General features: G+C 34.6%; 1 protein-coding gene across 1 annotated transcript in view; it reads left to right on the top strand.

Annotated features, from left to right (window-relative positions):
- The window catches only part of LOC149788905 (uncharacterized), a 73,240-nt gene extending 62,278 nt beyond the window's left edge, over positions 1 to 10,962 (top strand). Inside the window, exons 15-17 of the mRNA XM_089975035.1 lie at positions 487 to 644; positions 5,000 to 5,124; positions 8,064 to 10,962. Coding sequence (XP_089831161.1) covers positions 487 to 644; positions 5,000 to 5,124; positions 8,064 to 8,136 — 356 coding nt within the window. The 3' untranslated portion in view covers positions 8,137 to 10,962. The remainder of the gene's footprint in view (positions 1 to 486; positions 645 to 4,999; positions 5,125 to 8,063) is intronic.
- The last annotated feature ends 1,144 nt before the right edge of the window (positions 10,963 to 12,106 follow it).

Here is a 12,106-nt window from a genome sequence, read left to right as displayed (position 1 = left end):
CCAAAAAATCTAACCCAAATAAACATATTTAATCCTTCTTGTTTCCCTGAATAATAATCCTGATATTAAGCTCATACACATAGAGAATAATTTATAAATGAAATAAATAATTATAAAAAAGTCTATCAGGTCAAGCATTATTAACTCAGTTTTGGACAAGGTCAAGTTCATCATACAATGTTACATTACAGTAGTATGTAATGAAATAAAATTAGCTTAAAGCTAACAAACAAACAAATTGAATATACAAAACATCATACTTTTTCTTATAGAAATTTAAAGTTCAAATGTAATTGAGATAGTTGTTTCCATCTTGAAGCAAAATGCCCGTTGATTTATTATACTAAGATATGGAGTGTTAGCAACGATCATGCATTAGTGCTTGAAATTTTATTAACTTTGCAGAAATAAGCTCTTATGAAGATCTATGGTTAGTCACATATATCCATGATGTATTCCTTGTATGTTACAATTTGTCACCTGCAGACTACCATCGTCCAATGTCAGACAGCTACCTGGCGATTATCAGTACACATCTAGAACCGTCCTTAAAGATGGCCAGTGCACTGCAGCTCACTAATGAGGAGCACATGGAGGTAGTTTCGAACAAGGCCTACATAAATGGCCGCTTGAAAGTTATGAAGGTATTTAGTTTTGTTCATACACCGAATTATTAATTACTATTTAAGGCTTTTATGTGCCGTAAGGCAAGCACGATTATGTCATGATCACCGATCAATCGTCCGTCATCGTTGGATGCTTGTTATTTTCAACCTCTTCATCAAACTTTCCTTCAAAACAGTCTTCCATATTTGCCTGATATATTTGCCTGATATAAAAGTCCCTTAGTATTGTAAAAATGGTACCGAAACGCATCAAATACGGCTGCTCGATCTTATTTATGATATAAAACCATTTTAATGAATACTACTAATAACGTTTGAGCAGAATATTTACCCTGTCGGAGAGGCCATTTCTTTCAATCCTTTTTAGCATGCAGTAACGATGGCTATCTGCCACTGAATATGAAATTGTCTAATGAATTTATTCAATACAAATCAAAGGAATCTCACCCATTTGGACAGAAAAAAGCTGTCATCAAATTATTTTCAGTTACGTCGGCTATAAAATCACTTCAGCTTGCAGTATTTCGCTGCGTATAGAGTTTGTTGTGCGTCCTCTAGTAATACGTCATCTATCTACAGTTTATATTTGAAAAACCACTTAACCTTATTTAGGCATAGATCACTCAGGCACACAGAGGTTATCAGATTTCAAAATGATGCCAGATTGCAATAAAATACGGTTGCCATTACCGAAATCATTAAACCATAAACAGAATTTGACCAAATTGGACTGGATGCATTATGGCATAAATATCGTGTTGAGATTACTTTGTGCTGCTGCGAGAAGTTCTGAGTAAATTCTGTTTTGAAGAAATCGTATCCAAATTAATAAATGCGATTAGTAAATTGTATTCAGTGGCTATCGAAGATAAAATAATTACCACGACCGAGTTCGAGATTGTACTGGCGGAAATGGAAAATCGTCGACAACTACAAGCCCAAGTAGAGAACCGTGGGGTAACGGAGTTACAGAGAATGCAAGTCCAGTAACACGCTTAAAACTATATATATATATATATATATATATATATATATATATATATATATATATATATATATATATATATATATATATATATATATATATATAAAACAATAACTAGTCACATCATAATATCCAAAAACTTTGCTACAGTAGTGTGAGAAAGAATGTTTTGTCGTTACTGACATGTGGCTGATATAGGTCAATGCCTGCTATCCTCCATGAATGTCTCCTTGTTTGGTCGCAGTTTGATCATATTTACTGATTACAATCCGCGAGTTTGCACATACATATATGATTTATTGTCGTATAACTAAAGTCATTGGCGACAGAAGACCTTGACTTATATCAGTAATATTACAGTACCCGCGAACCGCTCCGGTGGCCTAGTGGTTAGAGCGTCCGCCTCGGGTGCAGGAGGTCGCGGGTTCAAACCCTCGTCGAGTCATACCAAAGACTTATAAATGTGGTACTAACAGCTGCCTTGCTAGGCTCTCAGCATTAAAAGGTTAGTGTTAGGAATGGTTGGCCTGGCGACATGATAATGTGACTGGGTGGGGCATCATTGTATATGTCTGAGGCATGATGCCCCAGTGCTAGTCATCACTTTAAACTGCCACACTGCAGACATCGTAGTGATATGACTGAAAAAAATGTTAAAGCTATGTTAAAAATCCAAATCACGCACACTCACAGTAACCGCGGTTCAAAACATGTATTCTCACACTAATCAAGTGGACAAATGTTACGGAAAGTATTTTGGTATAAAAGCTGTCAAATATGTACAAATCAATCATATCCTTCATCGATACGACTTCTGCAGCTTGATACAGAACCAAAATAAAGTTTTAATAACTTCTTCTCAAAATAAGTCAACATAATTCTACCAGACTTTACAGCATTTGAAATTCATTGAAAGGATGCAAAAAGTGTCATCAAATATGCCGCACCATTTAGAATTATAGAACATAAAAGCATATTAACAACCTTATATAGAAACATCCGCTCAGTATAATTGCACCAACGTTTCCATAAATCATACCGGTATAAAGACCTCTCAATACTAAACATATGATGCTAGGGTATCATCAAAATGAAAATGGATAAAGATTAAAAATAACATTGAATCCTTGAAACCGTGTTTAATAAGATGGAAGAAGTGTCTGCATAAAGTACCATCCTGATCCACATTTGCTGGGCAACTACTATTTCACTGACAATAAAATAGACGCATGATAAATGAATCATTTCAAGTCCACTTGATGTTTGATTTCGTTTTTTTGTTGTTTTTTTAAATATATTTTTGTGGCCACAGTGTTGCCTATGAGCCGTTAAATTTCATCGCTACTAAAAGTAGGTAGGTAAGTACAATTATTCAGCGTCTTCAGAGTGTTAAAAAAAATTTGGCTCAATTTGACAGGTAGCATACTAGTAATCCGAATTTGGCTCAATTTGGCAGGTAGCATTTGACAGGTAGCATACTAGTAATCCGAATTTGACTCAATCTGACAGGTAGCATACTAGTAATCCGAATTTGGCTCAATTTGGCAGGTAGCATTTGACAGGTAGCATACTAGTAATCCGAATTTGACTCAATCTGACAGGTAGCATACTAGTAATCCGAATTTGACTCAATCTGACAGGTAGCATACTAGTAATCAGAATTTGGCTGAATTTGGCAGGTAGCATTTGACAGGTAACATACTAGTAATCCGAATTTGACTCAGTTTGACAGGTAACATACTAGTGATCAGAATTTGACTCAATTTGACAGGTAGCATACTAAATCTGAATAAAGACTAAAGTCTTTTTGTTATTACAAAGAAACCGATCCTGGATCCAATTTCTAAGGACAAGAAAACGTTCCAACGATTTATTCTAATTCATCTTTGGAATCGAATCAGTCGCAAGTAGTTTTTGATAAAAGCAATGTAGGATGATGCAAAGAATGCTGATCCCCTATCAGATATGGTTGCCGTTGTTAGAAAAGAAAATCCTTAAACACGTTCTCCTCAGAAATACCTCAGTATGATTTTACTAAATGGAAAACAAAGCATGCAACAAGAAGTCTTGTGTGTGTACAGATGATAAAGATTCGCAGCCAGTAATACTCATTTTGAAAATTATAGCAAATTTAAACGACTTCCTAAGAACATAAATAGCTACAACCATTTCACAAAATTTGATGGGGGCTACATGGCATAATATATTTATCTCTATATTGTCCAGCCGATCGCCGCAAAATTTGACCTTTTAACAAACTTGAAAAAGTTGCGTGATTTTAGATCCACCCGGGCCTTGATAATTTCTGGTAACTTCAGTTACTAAACTGTTAATGTTCCATATTGTTTTATATACCAAACGTTAATTTTTATGATTATCGATTGTAATGGTCATTTGGTAAATAACATATTATATAGCCAATTTTGTTATTAATTGCGGGCTTTTAGTTTAAGATAAAGTCATTTTATTTGGTAAACATGTTTACTTGGAAATTCTATAGTCGATCTAATTGTTGATTGTTTGGCTGCTAAAAATTCCATGAACGACCTAACCATATTTACAAGTGAGAATGCCTTGGAAATGAACTTATAACCTTCATTCTGGTTATTTAACTGTGTCTTAGTTTTTATATAAAGCAAGGGATAAGTAACATTAAGCATTCATATATTTAACAACTGTAGCGAACTCAGTCATTCATTGGGATTACAAAGTGCTCATAGACTCTAAAGATAAAATCAATAGTTTGAAATTATTGTGAATTCATTTCAAAACATTTTGGATTATATCATTGTGATACACAAAGAATATTAGCACAACAAAACTATTCCAGACTATTGACACATCAACACTTTGAAAATTGGGCTTCATTCTGACCACCACTGAATCTGATTTGGGAAACTCGATACTTTTGGACTGGTACTTTTAGGAGTATTTCCATATTGTAATTTATTTTTAAATAATTACTTTGGATTCTATGGAAATAAATTATATTTTGCATTTTCAAAATTTATTGGTTTTCGCTCTTTTCTGTTACGTTGTGTAAGACCATAGAGTCGTAACTATATAAGAGAAATGTAGTTATTCTCCTTTTAGATTACTATACATTTTGGTACTGTAATTTGAGACTTCATTTTATTGAACTTTATTGTCAAATTTCACCATCATTGCTGAAGCCTCTGTTACATATACATATCAAGCAAAGCTTTTGATGCATTTGTACTCATATAATCGGATATTCACTGTTTGCAATTCTCAGACAAAAAATAGCTGAACTACTCTATTTTGCATGGCATAGATTTTTAGATTAATCTTTTCTATACATTTTCAAGGCATATACTTTTTGAATGGTTTGTCCCCAAACATTTCTCTTTTAACATTTCCATTTAAGCTGTTGGTAGTTTTCCGAATGAAGAGTCCATCACTGATCAAGGGATTGGAAAACCTTATCTGGGCCCTTGAGGCCTTGGACAAGTCTCGACCGAAAAATTGGGCGCTGATGTGTGCTAGGGCTTGGTAAGTTGGGTCCTAATATCTGTGAAAATTGTACTATTCGTTGAGGCTTTGAACAAGTCTGTAGCGAGGACGTGGGCCACCAATGAAAGCTTAAATTAAGTTAACTTTATATAAAGCACGCAAACACTCTGACTGATGTACCTTTGATTACCTCAGAAAATGTACTTTCATTATAAATGAAGAAGAATTCATTGAAATGAATGATACATTTGATACATATGACTCTATATTACACCATGCAAACATCATTGTATACATTTTTTGTGTTTCTTTTAACAACCGTTTTAGCTATAGTATGCCAAGAAGATGGAATATAAGTGTCGTTCCGATGGACACAAGAAAGCAGGCGCCCTGGGCTATTCTGGGCGGGTATAAATCCCGCTACTTAGTGTCTTTCCGATGGACACAAGAAAGCAGGCAACCTGGGCTATTCTGGGCGGGTATAAATCCCGCTACTTAGTGTCTTTCCGATGGACACAAGAAAGCAGGCGACCTGGGCTTTCTGGGCGGGTATAAATCCCGCTACTTAGTGTCTTTCCGATGGACACAAGAAAGCAGGCGACCTGGGCTATTCTGGGCGGGTATAAATCCCGCTACTTAATGTCCTTCCGATGGACACAAGAAAGCAGGCGACCTGTGCTATTCTGGGCGGGTATAAATCCCGCTACTTATGGATTAAGACTTCTACGTTCTGCAAGCTGAGTTTATGCGGCTCCTGCAGTGTAAACAGATTGGGAGTTGTAGTTACAGATGGTATTGTAAACAGACAGAACAATAGAGAGTTTGAAAGTTACAGATGGCATTGTAAACAGATAGAACGACTAGGAATTTGTAATTACAGGCGGCATTGTAAACAGAACGTGACAACGTACAATCTATTAGAGGTAATTTTGGCAACACAATTTTAATTGAATCATCGTCACCGTACAGTTTTGATACAGCATATAACGGCAACTTTTAACAGCATTTGAGCCAGTCTTTATTGATTTGGCACATACAGTTGTGATGAAGAGTACCTCGATCTCATGTGAACTCGAACCGAACCCGACGTCACTGATGTTTGAGTGCTTAAATAAAATACAGCCTTAACAAAACAATGTTTTCAATACTTCTATCTATCCGGGGAAATCCCATCATTTTTCAAAACTGCCATTATTAAGCGTGTGTTTAAGACACCGGAGCTTGACCATAGCGATATAAAGAACTACTGCCCTGTATCTAACCTCCGATTCATGTAACAACAACGTAGAGAACTTTGTTTTATCCCAGCTTGTATCTCATCTGAATTCAAATAGCCTTTCTAGCTACGTACAGTCGCATATTACCCTCGCCATGGTACCGAAACCGCCCTTCTGAAAGTAGTGAACGACTTTCTCTCTGCTTTTGTTCGTGGAAAGACTACATTCCTCGCCCTGCTTGACGTTTTTAAGGTATTTGATACTTTAGACTTTGATATATCGCTTCACCGTCACCAGCATGTGTTTGGTATCCACGATATAACCATACTATGGTTCAAATCGTACTTAATAAAAAAGACGCAAATTGTGACCGTCAATGGAAAACATTCCAGCCCAGATGATCAATGCTTTGGTTTTCCACGGGGTTCTGTTCTTCGCTCCGTTCTCTTCATGATACTATTGTACATTCAACAATCAGCAGATTAAAACCAAAGCCATCCTCATCATTACCACGCAGATCTCATTCACATTCTTTACCTCAGACAATAAGTATCGGCAAACTAAGATTAAATTCAGAAAGTCAGTACGAAACCTAGGTGTCACTTTACAACAGTAATGTCTCATTTCACCAACATGTTTGATGCCACTAAAACTCTTGTGTGTTTCTTAGTACTTTGAAGACAGGACTATCGTAATCTGGAATTTATAAAAAAAACCTCCAAAATATACAATAAACAGCTGCTCCGATTATCCTTAGGGTAAGAAGAACTGAGCACACCTCATCTCTGCTCTGTAATCTCTACTGGCTACCGGTTTGATCCGAAATCAAACACAAAATCTTTTCACTGTACTACATTTCGTTTGCGCGCCTCCAGTCCAAAATACCTGACCTCACCCATGTGTAGACCCCAAATAGAAGCTTACGCTCCTCTTCCGACATTCATATTATCATTGTTCACATTGTTTGAAACATAGTCATACGGACAACATTCTTGTGTGGACCAGGCTCCAACTAGGTGGATTGAACTGCACATTTATCTTAGACGTCAAGGACAGCGTAATCTAATTCAAAAGTGCTTTCAAAACTCACTCATTTGGACTTCAAAGACAGAGATAAAGACTTAATAATATTTACTTTCTTAATTATTTTCAGTATATTTTTGTTTCATAATTTCATGGTCTTTGTTTTTGTAATCTTTTCCTTGCATATGTTTTTATGTTAACTAATATTGTAAAACGCTCAGAGCTTATAATGATTAGGCGCTTTACTAAGTCCACATTATTATTATTATTATTATTATTATTATTATTATTATTATTAAATTCAAAACACAAAAGTTTACCACCAAATAAAGACATTTATTATTTTTATCCGTATACATAATTAAATGCTACCGCAAAAATATTTACAAATATATAAACAATATAAAAAGATACACTTGCTATAAAAAAATAACTGAATATCGTAATAGAGGCTGGGTACTCGGATCTCCGAATTAATCAGAATTAAATATTTAGTGAGCCCAGGCACAACAAATCAACGTGTATTAATGAATGCTCAGCGAACATAAAGGTTACTGGTTTCATTCTAGTTTCCTGTCTCTCAATGAATAACGCAGCCACAGTGCTTTGAACTCTCTCCCGTGAGGTTGAAGCTAATTCGTCAGCGGAATATATGTGGTAGAAAGCGCAAGGGATATTGTCTGTAGATGATTGTTCTTGCAAGATTTCATTAAAATTACCAACCTTTGATTTCTTTAGGGTCAAACAAACAGCTGATCCAGGGGACCCGTTTAGGACCCAGGTTGATGAACTGATGAAGACATTGAACTAAGTTGGTGAAGAAGGTGATAAGTGACCTATAACCCAAATTCCACATTATTCTATACTTTCTGGATATATGTCACAAAAACACCTTCTTGCTTTAAGTAAAGACACATTAATGTTTCCTTAAATGATAAACGGTTGTACAGTGTTGCTTATAGAAACCTCATCAGAAGTTTTATCTGAATCGTTTAATAGCTTCTGCAGGTAAATATTTCTTTTGTATTTTGTTGCTTGTTTGAATTTTTATACACCGTGTCATCTGCTGTTTGAATCAATTCTTTAAAAACAAATTATTCAATGTTTTTGATGTTCTTTAAATCACACTGCAGTAAAATAAACTCTGCACGTATTCGCCACTGTGTTATTTTCTTAAAAGATGTCCTATATTTATCTTTCTTTTGCAATCAGTTTGTCATGTAGGATTTCTTATATTGTTACCTTTTCAGTAATATATATATATATATATATATATATATATATATATATATATATATATATATATATATATATATATATATATATGCTTAACATTAAATTGTCATTTTATTAACATACTTAGAGAATATGATGATCGAATTACTGTTTAAAATTATTATATATATGTGGCCTTACTAGTACAAAGGTAACAATGATTGTATTCGTTCTTTTTCTTCTTCTTCTGAGTCTTTGAACTGTTTTGGTTTTCAGTAAAGCATGATAAGAAGCCATGCTTTACCAATGCATGAACTCGTTTGTACCAAGACAGCTATGTGTTCTTAAACACAAACAAGTATGCATTATTCAAGTAGTTGTAGCTAATGCAAAGTCTGTGCATACTATTCAATCTTCTATGAAAAGAATAATAAATTATGAACAAAACTGACCAAATGATGCATCATATTACTTGCAAAATCGATTAAGATCTTTGCCAGGTTGAACAACATACGTGTCCTCACATATATCCAATATTTTAAACATCCTAAATGATTATTTCATTCGGGGTTTTAGACGCGATGTCAGTACATTTTCGTGCAGTAGAGGGACTGAGATATTCTCCGTACGTCATTCCTAGAGCAAAAGCAATGCTGAAATTGTTCTTTTTACATATAGTAAATTATGTACACTGTCATGTGGCAATTACTGGGTAAAATATATCGAATTGGTGTATAATAATCTATGTACACTGTCATAGGGCAATTACTGAGTAATACATCGAGTTGGTGTATAATAATCTATGTACACTGTCATAGGGCAATTACTGAGTAATACATCGAGTTGGTGTATAATAATCTATGTACACTGTCATAGGGCAATTACTGGGTAATACATCGAGTTGGTGTATAATAATCTATGTACACTGTCATAGGGCAATTACTGGGTAATACATCGAGTTGGTGTATAATAATCTATGTACACTGTCTGAGTAATACATCGAGTTGGTGTATAATAATCTATGTACACTGTCATAGGGCAATTACTGAGTAATACATCGAGTTGGTGTGTAATAATCTATGTACACTGTCATAGGGCAATTACTAGGTAATACATCGAGTTGGTGTGTAATAATCTATGTACACTGTCATAGGGCAATTACTGGGTAATACATCGAGTTGGTGTGTAATAATCTATGTACACTGTCATAGGGCAATTACTGGATAATACATCGAGCTGGTGCACAATAACATATGTAGACTGTCACAGGGCAATTACTGGGTAACATTTATCGAGTTAGTGTATAATAATCTATGTACACTGTCATAGGGCAATTACTGAGTAATACATCGAGTTGGTGTGTAATAATCTATGTACACTGTCATAGGGCAATTACTGGGTAATACATCGAGTTGGTGTGTAATAATCTATGTACACTGTCATAGGGCAATTATTGGGTAATACATCGAGCTGGTGCACAATAACATATGTAGACTGTCACAGGGCAATTACTGGGTAACATTTATCAAGTTAGTGTATAATAATCTATGTACACTGTCATAGGGCAATTACTGAGTAATACATCGAGTTGGTGTGTAATAATCTATGTACACTGTCATAGGGCAATTACTGAGTAATACATCGAGTTGGTGTGTAATAATCTATGTACACTGTCATAGGGCAATTACTGGGTAATACATCGAGTTGGTGTGTAATAATCTATGTACACTGTCATAGGGCAATTACTGGGTAATACATCGAGTTGGTGTGTAATAATCTATGTACACTGTCATAGGGCAATTACTGGGTAATACATCGAGTTGGTGTGTAATAATCTATGTACACTGTCATAGGGCAATTACTGGGTAATACATCGAGTTGGTTTGTAATAATCTATGTACACTGTCATAGGGCAATTACTGGGTAATACATCGAGCTGGTGCACAATAACATATGTAGACTGTCACAGGGCAATTACTGGGTAACATTTATCGAGTTGGTGTATAATAATCTATGTACACTGTCATAGGGCAATTATTGGGTAATAGATCGAGTTGGTGTGTAATAATATATGTACACTATACTGATAGAAACCCCGGCAAGACATCATTGTGGCATTCAGCATCTGTATTGTGAAGAAAAGACAGCGAAGACGACACATTAGTATTAGTTATTCACTGGAATTTTGTGTTCCACCCTCATTCTACAGCAAAATAACTTCGACCTTCTAACAAAGAAGCTAAATGTTCGATCGATCGATCAATCGAGAGAGAGAGAGAGAGAGAGAGAGAGAGAGAGAGAGATGGGGAGGGGAGATTTGGACAGAGAGTATTATTTAGGTCTAACATGTATCACTATACTATTTGAGCCGATAAACTGTTATTTCTTCCCATTGTAGTTCAAAATAATAAAAAAAATATTTTGACTCTGTTCTTGTTTTTATGCGTTGCAGTAACGAATATAACAGAAAGCATCAATAAAGACCGAACACAAATGGAATGTAAATTCTTTTCAGTCTCTGAGGTTTTGCATCGGTTGCCATATTTTAAAATTCGTTTACATCTATTTCCAGAAGAATACAACAGATTTTATAATGGTTTCTGGATACGATATGACCAAATTAATGTCGAACATAAAAATGAAAGTCTTCGTGTAATGCACTATATTTCACCATAGCTGTGTAACGATAAAAAAAAAACGATTGCAGGAACGTAATTAGTTATGAGATAACCCAAATAACACAAAGGAAAAGCCACCTGGAACATATGTCTTCATAGTTATGCATCCTAAACGCTTTCATATCTAATTTAGTATACATGTAATGTAAGATGTAAATACATACAGTCTTTGAAAATACAATGCTGATTCCGTTTTCTTATTAAAGACGAGAAATGTTAGACTTTTACTAGATTTTTTTTATATTTTCAACGCACTTGCTATACAGATCAATAAGGTACTGCATTGCCTTGTATTCATTTTAAATTTTACTTGGATGCAAACAAACGAACTTGACTGCATACTTGTTACTTTAATGTGCTTTCTTCATCCGTAAGGTACTACAACACTGTGAATAGGACATATGCAGGTGGTTCGATTCCTTCCTATTTGATGGGGCAATGGTGATATTTACAGGCATCAGCACCATAATTAGGGTAATACGTTGACCAAATTGTATTGACCTTTCTGAACCGGAATAATCCAAGTTTAGACACCACCACCCTTTCTTCACGTGTGCATATATATATATATATATATATATATATATATATATATATATATATATATATATATATATATATATATATATATAATACATCATCTGTAAGCACGTTTTGCTTTAATGCAAGAAAATAAAGAATCTGTCTTTGAAATTTTGATGTCTTAGTCAATATTCTACAAAAGTATTTGGCTGTATATTTATCTTTTTAATCCTGATTAAACACATGTACATATCTATGTAAAGAGATACATATCTATATAAACACATATGCACATCTCTATAAATACCTGTAAATATTTATATAAAAATATCTTGAGAATATTTTCTTTTCCTACGTCTATACAGG

Source organism: Sinohyriopsis cumingii, chromosome 11 (assembly GCF_028554795.1).
Source record: "Sinohyriopsis cumingii isolate HCF-2022 chromosome 11, ASM2855479v2, whole genome shotgun sequence".
NCBI classification, from domain to species: Eukaryota; Metazoa; Mollusca; class Bivalvia; order Unionida; family Unionidae; genus Sinohyriopsis; species Sinohyriopsis cumingii.
This window is presented reverse-complemented; position numbering and strand designations above follow the sequence as displayed.